Genomic DNA, 15,170 nt, shown 5'->3' on the forward strand with positions numbered 1-15,170 from the left:
AGGTGGGGATTATCTCAGATTCTAGGACACAAAGCAGTTAATATCACACAAGGCCGTACTCCAACTTGCGGGGGGTTAAAGATGGTAGGCTGGGTCAAGTTAGAGGAACGCCTCCGTAGTTGGAAGCACACTTAGGCATGGACGAGCTGTCCATTCTGTCGCCCCTAAGAGAGGAGTGGATGCCGGATGGATGAGGGGGAGGGTAGAAGCAGAGAGGGAGTGGGGAAGGAACCAAACGATGCCACCTAGCGTTTCTTATTCGGACCTTGTTTCCTCAACCTAAAACTGCCGGCAAACCCTTTAAGTCAATCAACATTGGTGAGTTGGCTGAACTGACGACAGAGTAGGTAATAAAAGCCGCTAAGATGGTTGGGGACAATAAAGTACCAGGCGTCTCATACAAGGCATTAAAAATTTGAATCTTAGAGAATCCGGACGCTTTCGCTAAAATGTTTTAGCTATGCCTCGAGCAATGCGTGTTTCCGAACATATGTAAAAGACTAAAGCTTGTTCTGCTCCCATAGCCAGGGAAACCTTCGGCAATACCGGGATCGTATCGACCCATATGCCTTTGGATAACAAGGGAAAGCTGCTGCGTCATCCACAACAGATTTCAAGTCCTTATCCATTGCGAGGCGGTATTATCCCCAAAACAATATGGTTTTCCAAAGCGAACACAGCGATAACAAGAGCCGCGATTGATCCCCGAAATGATCACAGGAAAGCGCTGGAAAGACGCATACAAGCAGTACTGCGCAGTAGTGACGCTGGATGAGAAAACGCATTTAACTCGGCAGAATGGGGATACATTTTTACAGCGCTAGAAAAGCTCTCCGTCCCAGCTTGCCTGTGTGGATGCCCAAGTAGTCAGATCGGTGCGCCAGCTGGAATACCTAGGTGCTATTATAGATAACTGGCTAGATTAGCCGGTGAAGCAAACTTCCACATAACGTAGGTTGTTACAGGCCATGGCTGCCACCGTAAATTTACAACGCTTAGATCTGGATGACTCTCCTCTATTCCAAGGTGTCTAGAGGTTGCAGAAGCGGTACACGTCTTGTTTTCCGTCACTTTTTGAAGAAAATAGATCCAGTAACGCATCGTTATCTGATGACCGATTGTGACCAGATAACTTATTCGGCATAATGTTGAGCTCAAAAAATGCCTGAAATCCATTTAATATGTCAATTGCAGAGATACGCCAGAAGCTAAGATGATAAGAAGGTAGCCGAAGAGACAGTGTGAGAGAGTAAGAGGCGTAGGTGAACGTGGCGAATTCGGGTGGATACAAGCCGATCCAGCTAAGGTGGGTTTTTATATCTTGTTTCAAAACAACATGGAGGACTGTTCCAAATTGATGCAACTTTTCAATGGACTGCATCAGGACTATAACGAACCTAGACCCCTGCGCTCAAACCACACCTACCGACGGAATACCTGAAAGCAGTATCGGGATGATTGGTACTTAGACGATAGAAGGTTTAGTTCGGGTTAAAATCCCACACTTTCGGAGTTTGGTTTCGATGCTTTCTCCTCGTAAATATAATATATAAAGAAAAACCGGTCCGTGCCCACAACGCAGCTCCTCAAGCGACTAATAACAATTCCCGAAAGCTCATCGATAGTGTGGAAAAAGTGCGACCCAAAGTACCTGCGCCTTAGGCTTGCAAAGTCGGGGCACCAGAGCCACAACTGTTGAAAAAATATCACCTCAACATCCTCCATGCAGCAGGGGCTGAAAGGGATATCGATGTTAATCAGCCTTAACTATCACGCGATGAACAGTTAGAACTCCCACCAATAGGGAGCGGTGTAACTTGCTTAGTTTGAAGACGTTTCTGGACTACCTACGGTCTACAAATGGCCAAAAGGATTTTTCCACCTTGCTGTCCACAGACTAAACGCCCATCTATGCCGAAGTAGACCACTAAGGTAAGCGCAGCCTCCAGACTTTCTCTAGTACGGAGCACTTTCCGAAGGGTTCCTCGTCGTGCCAGCTCATCGGCCATGCAGAAAACTATCAACTAGCTTAACAGGATATATAAGTGTGATCCAGATTGCATTTTAGCATAGCTCTTTTTAGGCTGGAAACTTTTTTGAGCACCTTTATGGGAGGAAAACTTTTCAATGTTACCTATTTTTTACGCTCTCTTTTTTCTTTTCTTTTCACTAAATACTACTTTATTTTTTATAACTAAGTATTATTTGTACTCTTAGCCCTATTTTCTTTGGCAACTCGTTTTGAGCATTTCTCCATAGAATTCCAGTGATGGCTGTCGCACTCAAACGAACATATCCTTGACGCGATTTCTGATGTCTAAAGTACATACTTACTACAGTGTTAGATACACAAGCATAGTCAAGTATGTATTTATGTGTGCAGTTCTCTACTGACACAGCAGACCAAGTGGCAAAGCAAACTTTCGCAATGGTGTGCAAAGAAGTGAAGCTATGCCGAAAGGCAGCATTTCCAATCCTCGATGGCACAGCTTCGTATTGATAGTTACTCTGAGTTGGCGTCTTAAGGAGAGTTTCTTGTCTACATCGACTGTCTATTGATAGGAATTTATTTGATGTTTGTTATTGCAATTGCTTCGCGCGCTTACAAATAACTTCAGTTTGCTGCTTTCTTTAAGCTAATAGCACTTTCATTGAATACACTTACTTCACTTCTGATTTTAATGAAGCATAACGTTTCTGAAGTGGAAATTGGTGAAGAAGACAGATCCTAAGTGTATACTTAAACGAAAATAAGACAAAAAAAAATCTGATTTCTAGGCTGAAATATGCAACTGGTAATCAATGTAATGGACGCTCGGAGTTTTACAAATTAGCAAACCTATTATAGAGGAACTACTTATATACGTATGTAGATTAGAGTGCAACACTCTGCATAAAAAAAAATGGGTACGGTTTTCCATCGGAGTTATAAAATTGATTTTTTTCTTGACCTCTGCGAATATATTTTAAGATTTATGTACATATGTAAGCTAGACCGTTTTGAAAATACCTCCAATAATCGAGTTTTTTATAAATAAAATAAGTTTTTTAAAAAATATTTTCCTATGAATAACCTCATATGATAGAAGAGTTGTAGCTTAAAAGTTTTGCGTAAATATGTTTAAAAAATTTTATCAACTGAATCAGAATAATGAAATTTTTTTAAGTATGTTGAAATCGTAAATCACGTAAATCTAAATACTTTTCTGAAATATTTTGCTAGAGGCCTTAAATTATCAGGGACCAAGAACGCGTTCCGGTTTTTGGTTTAACACGAGAACAGAATTTAATGTCAAGAACGTTCCCACAAAAGAGCCAAATGGTAACAAAAGTATTGAGAGCAGTTTGAACGGGAACAAAATGAGAATAAAAGGTTCGGAAACGTTTCCGTAAAGAACTAAATGTGAACAAAACTCTCGAGAATGAGAACGAAACTTGCAGGAAAACTTCCAATGAGAACAAAATTAGAACGAAAATATCGAGGAGGATCAAATAAGAACAAAACTCTGGGGAACGTTCTGCTAAAGAACCAAACAAGATTAATAGTTCTGAGAGCATTACATTAAGAATGAGAGAGGCACCTGAATGAAAATTCGTTTCAGTAAGAACCACGGTTGTTAATTTTAAGCCAGAGGAAAGCTGGATCATTTAAACTTCCAGATCGTTTATCATTACGGCGAACTATCCATTTATAGTAAAATTTTTCATTATCTGTGAAAGAATAGTTCGTGTCTTAAACCTTTCTTTGATATTATTTGTATAATTATGCTTCAGTTCTTTTTTGATTAATTTTAACATTCCAACATTTCAAACTAATGAAATGCTATGAAAAAAATTTGTTTTCGCTTCCTTTTTCGCGGAATGGTTCAGGGAAGATTTGTTCCCATTTCGTTCTCTGTCAGAAAATTCCTGAGACTTTAGTTCCCAAATAGTTCTAGTATAGTAGTATAGTATAGTGAAGCTGTTACTACTACAAGTACTGTAGGGACCTTTTTTTTGCTTAACATCCATATTATAATTTTTCTCTGAGGGAACTGATTAAATTTCTTTACACTTTTAAAAATTTGGCAACCCCCCCTAAAATATATTCGAAATAAATCCTTCCTACACAGGTGGCAACCCCATATTTAAAACTTATTAAAATATATCTATATTGCGAATCACAAATAATACTTTTTTTAATTTAAAATAATTGGACTTCAATTTTTAGAAAGTGGTAACTCTTTCTAAAATATTGTCAAAACAATGTTTTTTAAATCTTATTCGTTAGCCATCCACATTGTTAAAATAAGGTATTACTAATTAATAAAACTGAATTAAAATTTTTGAATGGGTGGCAACGCTCTTCAAAATATTTTCGTAATAAAACGTTTTTAAATCTTTGTCGACTGGCGTACACATTGTTAAATTTTCTCTGAACTTATAATTTCAATTAGAATTCCGCTCTTTAAGCAGGTGGCAACCCTCTCTAGAAAATATGCTTCATATTATTCCAGGCCATAGGCTAACTCCACAAACTTTCATTTGTATAAGATTAGTAGGATTTCTTTTAGCTTTTCAATTAAATTAATTTTTTTAAGCTGGTGGCAACCCTCTTCAAAATTATTTTCTAAATAGATACAGCTTTATTAAATCCGGTCTCGTTTGGTACCTATTATAAAATACTTCGTTTAGCTCATTAATTAATTTGATTTTAACTTTTTGAACGGTTGGCAACCCTCTTCGAGAATATTTTCGAAATAAACCGTCAACTTTAATTAAAGAGCGTTAAAAGCTAGTTTTTTGAATACACGGTTGTTTCCTTTACAGTTGCCAGTTACCACTAACTGGTTACGCATGTGCACAGAATATGTATATGGGTCAATCCATGCAAAATGTATACCTCAATAATTTTTTGTTGTGAAATATTTTTTTTTACATACTTTATCGAATAAAAGGAGACACCTATTTTATATTTCATCATGATATTCGAAAATAAATAAAAATTTCGACATTTTGAACTCACAGAGAAGTGTCTTCTTTTCAATATTCTACATTTAACAAACTATTTGTCGCGCATGCCTGCGCGCTGAAACTTTATGTACGCAGGCATGTTAAAAATATGGGAAGGTAGAACCGCTGAGAGACACTTTTAACATTTTTGAAGTTTTTAGGCATTTTAATTTTTAAATTTACTCACAAACTCACACACACATTCTCATTTCCAATCTCAAACAAAAAAAATCTTGAACAATTTCATATTTTTTTTTTTCAGTTTTATATGATTTTAAAATGCTGGCAAACTTCAAAAAAAAACCATGGCCGACGAATCAAGAGAACGGTTCTACCTTGCTATGTTTTTATCATGGTACGCAGGCATAATAAAACTAGTAACTTCTACAGTTTGGGTTTTTCTATTCGCAAAAAAAAAAAATACCAAACGGTGTCTAATTAATAAAAAAAAAGAAAATTTTAAATATACAAAAACTGAATTTTTTTAATGCAAACAATTATTTATTTAAATCTTCGTCGCACTCTAGTAGAAAGCCGAAGTAATTAGGAACATTTGGTCACTTAACTGATTTTCTCCGGCAAATAGTTTATTAACTGCAAACAATTTAAAAATAGATAATTCTTTGTGTTAAAAATTTCGTATTTTTTATTTTTATTTTTTGTTGAGATTTTCGAATATCATTATCAAATAAAAAATAGCTGTCTTCTTCGATAATAAATTAAAAAAAAAAAAAAATAAATATTTCACACAAAAACAAATTTGGTCTAAATTTTGCATGGATTGAGCCATCTTTATGTATGTACACATCATGCCTGTGGAAGCTCGGCACATAATGGCAAAAATATTCAAATTTCTTTTCATGTACGAAATTCGAAATAAGCGCACCCTCTTTTTTTCTACAGCGCGTTACATAAATAGTTGCCTTTTGGGTTGCCCGCGCTTGACCACGTATTTCGTTCAATATTTTATGTGTCTAGCCTTTTACGTGACCCCACCCGGGTACGTTCTATGGCACGCGCTGTCCACCCTTACCTTAATTTTCTTATGACCAACCCATATCTGTACCTTTGGGTTATTCTATCCTTTGGAGAAATTGTCATACAAGTTATACAACTTGTAGCTACATCATGTAAATTTTGTGCGTCAATAGATGTGTGTGGGCGTGCGTGCGTGCGTTTGTGCCGGACAGCGTGTGTGTGTCTTTGTCGATCTGCACGTGTCTTGAACCGCTTGCAAGCTACACAGTTTCAAATTGTATCCTTACGTTAAGCGTCTTGCTGTCGGCGGTATGCTTACGGGAAGCTGTATGTCCTGCCCACTGCCACATTTGGTATTCTGCGTGTTGTGTTATGCTGTTATGCAACGTCTACAACAGGTTTGATACAAAAGCATATATGTACATACGTACATAAAATAGGAATAAATATGTCATTCCTGCTTTATCAAGAATTAACTTTGACAAAAAACTTTGAATTTTCCTTTAACTCGGTAAATAAAGTCAGCGCACAACAAATCCCTTGGGTATGTGTGAAAATTTGCTGAAAAGGTGTTGCATAAATTTTTTTCGTTTTTCTTTTTTGCCTAATATATTTAGACACATAATGGTCAATTTTGTAAATTGACGAGGAAATTGGTTTCATTTTATGGTCAGTAGCATCCTCCTAGCCATGCCACAGAAGAGCATACAGGTTCCTTTCGCACCGCTTTTAGAAATTTTAAGATGCGGCATTTCTTTAAATTACATACCCAAGGTGTAAAGAAGACTAAGGGTGATTGCTATCCCGAAGGTCGGACAGAAAAAGCCACTTCATCTAGTACCTAAGAAATGCCTGAATATTCGTTAAAGTGGTAGGTTTCTCTGCAGAAGGAGAAAAATATTTAGGATGCCGGCAATGCCTTATAAACAGCAATAAAAATATTAATAAAAATAATTGTTAGCTTGCACTTTTGTTAAGTGTGTGGCCGCGATTAAACTTCAACTGTTGGGGTGCGTCATGATATTATAGCAAATTGATATTATCATGATATTATACAAATTCAGCAGTTCGCTTATCACCGAACCCTTGAATTTTTTTTAATCAAATAATCCTTTTTAATGCCGGCTTGAGGTCAATGTGTTACATTATTTCCCAATATATATATTTTTTTTTTTAATTTTTTTAGATATTAAAAGTCCTGTGCGGTGTGACCAGGTGATCGCAAAAAAATGTTGCTTTTATATGCTGAAAAATTTAACAGCTCCTATACAACTTCAAGGCAAACTTCCCAGTGGCCTTAAAGGGATTTTTATTGATCTCTTAAAGTAATAGGCCTTCCGTGCTGTGGACTCTGTACTCCTTTTTTTGTATGGAAGTTTCAGGCCTTCTAAATCCGCTTTTCTTAGAAGGGAAAATATTCACGAAATACGTCATAACAATCATATAAATTTTCTCCACCGTGACATAAATGATTCAATTCTTCTTTTATTTAACATCCGTTTCTTTGAAGAAAGCAGCTTCTCGTATGCTTCCGCATGCTTTTAATAAAGCTTCCAAAGGTAAGGTCCAGCCCAAAAGTGTTCATAAATAAAAGCTTTTCATGTCGTCTTTCAACATGGCTGCTCGAATTTCCAAAGATTACGATGAACGATGAGGATAAGGGAGTAGTTCTCTGCAAAAGTTGATTACATTTCTAGAAAACCGGTTTGTTTTCTCAGTGTGTGTTCTCAGTGTAAAAAAAAAATATATTTCGAAGCTAAACCTAGAATTCCGAGGCTAGAGCAAACATATAATTACTAAATCTAGCCTCAAAAAGGCTAACCTGGTCTTATGGTATTGAAACTTCTTCCTGGCGGCATATTTAGTAACATTTCTATTGCAGCCGTTGTTGTTATTTTCTGCGCTGCCGTTAAAGAGGGGGTTGCCAGCCAGAAGCTGTAGCTTTTCTACTGGCTCAAGATATGGCCGTTTTCTCGAAGTCTTCCACGACATTTCAGANGATATTATCATGATATTATACAAATTCAGCAGTTCGCTTATCACCGAACCCTTGAATTTTTTTTAATCAAATAATCCTTTTTAATGCCGGCTTGAGGTCAATGTGTTACATTATTTCCCAATATATATATTTTTTTTTTTAATTTTTTTAGATATTAAAAGTCCTGTGCGGTGTGACCAGGTGATCGCAAAAAAATGTTGCTTTTATATGCTGAAAAATTTAACAGCTCCTATACAACTTCAAGGCAAACTTCCCAGTGGCCTTAAAGGGATTTTTATTGATCTCTTAAAGTAATAGGCCTTCCGTGCTGTGGACTCTGTACTCCTTTTTTTGTATGGAAGTTTCAGGCCTTCTAAATCCGCTTTTCTTAGAAGGGAAAATATTCACGAAATACGTCATAACAATCATATAAATTTTCTCCACCGTGACATAAATGATTCAATTCTTCTTTTATTTAACATCCGTTTCTTTGAAGAAAGCAGCTTCTCGTATGCTTCCGCATGCTTTTAATAAAGCTTCCAAAGGTAAGGTCCAGCCCAAAAGTGTTCATAAATAAAAGCTTTTCATGTCGTCTTTCAACATGGCTGCTCGAATTTCCAAAGATTACGATGAACGATGAGGATAAGGGAGTAGTTCTCTGCAAAAGTTGATTACATTTCTAGAAAACCGGTTTGTTTTCTCAGTGTGTGTTCTCAGTGTAAAAAAAAAATATATTTCGAAGCTAAACCTAGAATTCCGAGGCTAGAGCAAACATATAATTACTAAATCTAGCCTCAAAAAGGCTAACCTGGTCTTATGGTATTGAAACTTCTTCCTGGCGGCATATTTAGTAACATTTCTATTGCAGCCGTTGTTGTTATTTTCTGCGCTGCCGTTAAAGAGGGGGTTGCCAGCCAGAAGCTGTAGCTTTTCTACTGGCTCAAGATATGGCCGTTTTCTCGAAGTCTTCCACGACATTTCAGAGCATCTTAGAGTAATAATAATCTAACCATGGCTGTATACTATCGAATACTTAGCAATTTTTTGCATGCATATAGCGCGTTGTGGAGCTTTTTCAAGCTGGGTTCGTTAAAATTGAGAGAAAGTGATTTAGAGAATATTTTAACCCCTTAAAAATTTGCCACTGAACTTTTTATCGTAGAATTCAAAAGCATATTTATCGTCAAACAAAAAATAATTCAAGATACATCCCACAAATGCCTCATACAGTTGGTTTGAATACTTTAGGAAATGAACAAGCAAACTTTAGTTAAAAGTGAAAAACTGTTAAACAAGCTAAAATGATTTTGTTACTATTTTCTAGCCGCCGGTTTCACCAGCAATTTAAAAGGAAAATGATTTTTTTTATTTTCTGTCGGTTTCCATATAAAATTCAAAAAATCAAAATCATTTTTCACTTAAAATGCTTACGTGAAATTGAATGTAAAACAGGAAAACAAATTTAGTTTCAGGAATTACAGAACCGCAAGTAGTCTTTAAGAAAATGACTCATATCATCATATTTTAGTCTTTATTTTAATGCCGCCGGCTATGATTTTTCGCTCGTTATTTGCTCTGATTACTCAAATGAATGCCAATTTCTCTGTCACTCGCAAACAGCAAAACTTTGCAGACTTCGGAAACTTCTGCAAGAAAATTTAAGATTTATTTGCTAGTTCTGTCTACGCAGCAAACCAATAAAGTTTTAAAATTATTTATTTATTTTTTGTTTTCAACAGTAACCCTAACAGTAACAGTAACAGTAACAGGCTAATTTAAATAACTGCATTAACACGAGTAGGACATAACATTTCTGCATTAGCCATTTAAAAACGGTAAAAGTTATAAAGTACACTTAACACAGCATTTTTTAACGTCAATATTAATTCAATGTCACTGCATACTTAGTTTCTATTCGATGTAAGCCACTTGCTTGAGAGCAAGCACATTGAAGTGCGGCAATAAATTGCGTATACGTCAGCGCAACCTATATTCTATTTCTCGAATGCTAAATTGCCAAGCGTGGCAAAGAATAAAGTATGCATTTTACGCGATCGAGCACGCTTGTCAATATGCGTTACTTGCCTGACAATGCTGACAAATAGTCGGAATAACTGAATTCAATTTGAGAAAATTTTCTACAGCCAGCAGAACGGGGAATTCAGCAACGTTGCACAAAATGTCATTGTTGTTTTTGTATACATACATATGTATGTAAATATGAATAAAATAATTTTCCCACTTACCTCGAATGTCATCAGCTGAGTTGGATTGAGTAAAACGTTGGGATTTAGAAAGAAGCGTGGATTAATGGTACGAGCGGAGCTTTTGTTGGTGGTTGTATTGAAGCGATTCATGGCCCTGGCCAATTCATAGCGAACAAATGCGGTGCGATCTGCGAAAATATTAAGCAATTTATTTTTGTAGAATATCTAATAAGAATTATTATTTCAAGGATTTGCTCTCTTTTAGTTGCAATGAATNAACACATAAAATTCAAAAAATTTAAATCATTTTTCACTTAAATTGCTTTCGTGAAATTGACTGTAAGCAAGGAAAGAATATTTAGTTTCAGGATTTATAAAACCGCAAGCAATCTTTAAGAAAATTACTCATATCATCATATTTTAGTGTTTATTTTAATGCCGCCGCCTATGATTTTTCGCTCGTTATTTGCTCTGATTACTCAAATGAATGCCAACTTCCCTGTCACTCGCAAACAGCAAAACTTTGCAGACTTCGGAAACTTCTGCAAGAAATTTTATGAGTTATTTGCTAGTTCTGTCTACGCAGCAAACCAATAAAGTTTTAAAATTATTTATTTATTTTTTGTTTTCAACAGTAACCCCCTACAGGCTAATTTAAATAACTGCATTAACACGAGTAGGACGTAACATTTCTGCATTAGCCATTTAAAAACGGTAAAAGTTATAAAGTACACTTAACACAGCATTTGTTAACGTCCATATTAATTCAATGTCACCGCATACTTAGTTTCTATTCGATGTAAGCCACTTGCTTGAGAGCAAGCACTTTGAAGTGCGGCAATAAATTGCGTATACGTCAGCGCAACCTATTCTCTACTTCGAATCCTAAATTGCCAAGCGTGGCAGAGAATAAAGTATGCATTTTACGCGATCAAGCACGCTTGTCAATATGCGTTACTTGCCTGACAATGCTGACAAACAGTCGGAATAAGTGAATTCAATTTGAGAATTGTAAGCAAAAGAAGCTCAAACAAGATTTTCTACAGCCAGCAGAACGGGGAGGAATTCAGCAACGTTGCACAAAATGTCATTGTTGTTTTTGTATGTAAATATGAATAAAATAATTTTTCCACTTACCTCGAATGTCATCAGCTGAGTTGGATTGAGTAAAACGTTGGGATTTAGAAAGAAGCGTGGATTAATGGCACGAGCGGAGCTTTTGTTGGTGGTTGTATTGAAGCGATTCATGGCCCTGGCCAATTCATAGCGAATAAATGCGGTGCGATCTGCGAAAATATTAAACAATTTATTTTTGTTGAATTTGTAATAAGAATTATTATTTCAAGGATTTGCTCTCTTTTAGTTGCAATGAATTGGCTTATATAATCTGATGAAACCTACTTATTACTCTTATTTTCGTCTTTACGCTGCATTATTCGTAATTTTATGAGTTGTCGTTGGAAGGCGGCTTATTTTAACTTTTCAGCAGAAAAATTTAGAAATTTAGACCTTTACAACTTTGAATTGAAATTAATAATTTGCTAACAAACAAATCGTGGTACAAAGCTCAATAACACTATTGAAATGAAATTAATAAAATTTGGCAATATTTTTCCAAAATAAATGGATTTGTTTCTTTAATTTAAATATTTAGAAGAAAATCTGNATGCACTATTGGTTATTTTTATGAGTTTTTGTTGGAAGGCGGCTTATTTTAACTTTTCAGCAGAAAAATTTAGAAATTTAGACCTTTCCAACTTTGAATTAAAATTAATAATTTGCTAACAGACAAATCGTGGTACAAAGCTCAATAACACTATTGAAATGAAATTAATAAAATTTGGCAATATTTTTTCAAAATAAATGGATTTGTTTCTTTAATTTAAATATTTAGAAGAAAATCTGCATTTAAACTTTTTCAATAAAAACACAAATTTTAAAATGACCCCTTTAAGCCTATCGGTCGTCAAGGGTTAATTTTTTTTTTGAAACAGAAGGTAGATCATGAAAAATATATTTTTTAAATGAGGTACTTGTTTGTTCAAAATTAATTTTTGTCACAAAAGTGGGTGAGAGCGATGCTGTTTAAGTATTTAAATTATATATTTTTATTTATTATATTATAATCTCTGTACGTTTTCTAAAATATTCCAATTTGGTGATATTAAAATCTGCAAAGGCGTACACAACCACTTATTTTTCTGATTCGTAATGGTCACAAAATACCCATTTCCGAAGTCAATTCCCACAATTTCCTTTACAAAAAAAAAAGCTCAAAGTTAAGGTTACATTTTTGAAGAAAAAAAAACCATCCTGAGCATTTAGCTACCCGTCAAAAAAATATATACAGAGCGAGGTTAACGATTCGTCGCAAAATAATAGAAATAAACAACTGTGTATACGCAAGAAAAACTTAAACAAAAGCAGGCGTCAAATCAATGCATTCGATCGTATGTTGTCACCATTGATATAAAAAAAAAAAAATCAACATTGCCATGTGCAATTCACTAAAGTGCTCTTAAGCGCTCGACATTTCGAATTTATTGCATGGACATATTTTTTCTTATTGCCACACTGGCACTTTTATGTCTGTGTTTACATCAATAAGTGATAAACATCTATTGATATTTGTAAGTATGTACAATGATTTCACTTTATGAACTCATAAATATGTAAGTGCACTTATATGGATTCTAAGCCACGCTTTGCTCACAAGTGTTTGTGACATAGCACACCTACACATAACCGGATCGGTAGTCGACTTCGTAAATAACACACTGCTAGTTAACTATGATAACCTAACTAATGGCGTTTTCTTTTCTCGAAAAATATGTCGCCCTCCTATGTGGCAACATTATCAGAGTGCAACATTTTAAAGAAATAGCACACAATAAGCATGTGAAGACGTTGAGAAAAGAAAACACTGTAAGTGTAAATAAGCTGAGTTCAATGTAATGCAAAGCGCGCATCTTGTCCGCTGTGGTTTTCGACATACATATGTAAGTATTTTCTTAACTCTCTTTAAGATGCATTTATTTGTTGTGTTTTATTTTTTGCAGTTGCAATTTTGTTTTACATATTTGAGCTAACTTTAAGTTAGATGGAGAGATATTTAATTGACTACAGGCAAGGAGAGCAAAATATTAAAAGATTCATTTGGATTCGTGGTGTAAACACCGGAAGTTGCTAGCTGCTTAAACCGGGCGAAGATGAATCGTTTGTGGTCACTCCCTAGTGACTATCGATCAAAAACTTTCCCCACACGCTAGGACTTTGACACCCGGAATCATCCGATAACAGATAGTAGTTCTCCTAAAAGTTTTTGTAGTGAAACATATTTAGCGGCGGTTGGTTGATTGGAAGTAAATTGGCAAATTCAACGGAAGTTGCGCACGAAAATAGTGAAACGGAAATTGCACACGGAAGCTTCACATGGAAATGGTCCCATCCGGTGCTTTTTAAATGTATGCAAATGGTATTAATTATCAAAAACGTTCTAATAAAAGGTTAAAGAATAAGACCTAGATAAAGACCAATAGAAGAATGAAAGTAAAGGTGAGTACGTAAATAGATAGAGAAAAGGATAAAGATGAAGGTAAAAATAAAAATAAATGCAAAAATTAAGATCAAGGTAAATTTAAACACTTTACTCATATAAGGTCAAAGGTGAAGGGGAATATGTATGTACATACATAGATGATGAAAATGATAAACATAAAGGTAAAAACAAAGTTAAATATTAAGAAACAGATTAGGATGAGGATACCAATAAGAGTAAAGAGGAAGATAAAAGAGGAAAGATTAAAATACAGGTAATTATAAAGCTGGAAACTATTTCGGGATTTTCGGTATTCTCGGACTTATCGATATTTTTATCAACTTTGTTATTGATATTTTTAACCGATTTGGGATCAACAATAATGATTTTGGTTATTGATATTTTTATCGATTTTGTTATCGATATTTTTATTGATTTTGTTGTCGATTTTTTATCGATTTTGTTATGGATTTTTTTAACGATTCTGTTATCGATATTTTTATGGATTTTGTTATCGATATTTTTATTGATATTGTTATCGATATTGTTATCGATTGTGCTATCTATATTTATTATCGATCATTTTATCGGTTTTGTTAGTGACATTTTTATCTATGCTTCTACCGATTTTGTTATCTATACACATGATGAGACAACACATGACAGAGCATCAGATGATATGAGATCATTTGGCATAACATGACACCCTATTACATTACATCACATGAAATCACATCACATTTCATCGCATTACCTGACGTCACATCACATAGCATCTTATTACGTCATCGCACCTCACATTCATCTAGGTGAATATGGGGCCTCCGCACACTGGACTGCTCAGTCCGCCTAAAACCGGTTTTGTGTGTATAAGAGGGGAAGAGAGTTCGAGTTTACCTCGCTCATTTCAGTCCGCGAAAATGGCGGATTGACGGTGGACTGACACGCACACATAGACAACATGTTTTCTATTTCGTTTTGTTTGCATGTGCCACATGCACTAACACAATCATGCGTAGTTCATGTATACAAAACTGAAACCTCACAATTTGCCACAGGGCGAAGACGACGTCATTACGACGGCGCTCTGGTGAAGTCGTTTTGGTGAACTCGAAACGACGTCGTTACGACGTCGCCCTGGTGAAGTCGTTTGGGTGAACTCGAAACGACGTCGTTACGACGGCGCTCTGGTGAAGTCGTTTGGGTGAACTCTAAACGACTCCGTTTCTTCGAACCTACAAGTTTTTTGAGGAACCTTCGGTGTAGGTTGGACAAGTCGCACGCCCAAATTTTTATATATCTAGGCATAAATAAAAGTCATTCATTTGGATAGTAAACCGTTTTTATTATGACAATTTTTTATCACGACAGAATATGGAATCCACAATGTACACTTGTGCTCAGAAAATTAAGCCACCTACATCTTTTTTTCAGTATTCATAATATTTTTCATATAAAATGTTTTTTTATAAAGGTA

At 35.4% G+C, this 15,170-nt stretch overlaps 1 protein-coding gene across 1 annotated transcript in view; it reads right to left on the minus strand.

Moving 5' to 3' along the window:
• LOC108368486 (uncharacterized) overlaps window positions 1–15,170 on the minus strand; it is a gene marked incomplete at its 5' end in the record, with an annotated part of 30,214 nt that overhangs the window by 5,680 nt on the left and 9,364 nt on the right. Inside the window, 2 exons of the mRNA XM_017623335.1 lie at window positions 10,195–10,380; window positions 11,293–11,441. Coding sequence (XP_017478824.1) covers window positions 10,195–10,380; window positions 11,293–11,441 — 335 coding nt within the window. The remainder of the gene's footprint in view (window positions 1–10,194; window positions 10,381–11,292; window positions 11,442–15,170) is intronic.

This window comes from Rhagoletis zephyria, unplaced genomic scaffold, assembly GCF_001687245.7.
Source record: "Rhagoletis zephyria isolate East Lansing unplaced genomic scaffold, Rhagoletis_zephyria_1.1 Rzeph_scaffold_03142, whole genome shotgun sequence".
Lineage (NCBI taxonomy): Eukaryota > Metazoa > Arthropoda > Insecta > Diptera > Tephritidae > Rhagoletis > Rhagoletis zephyria.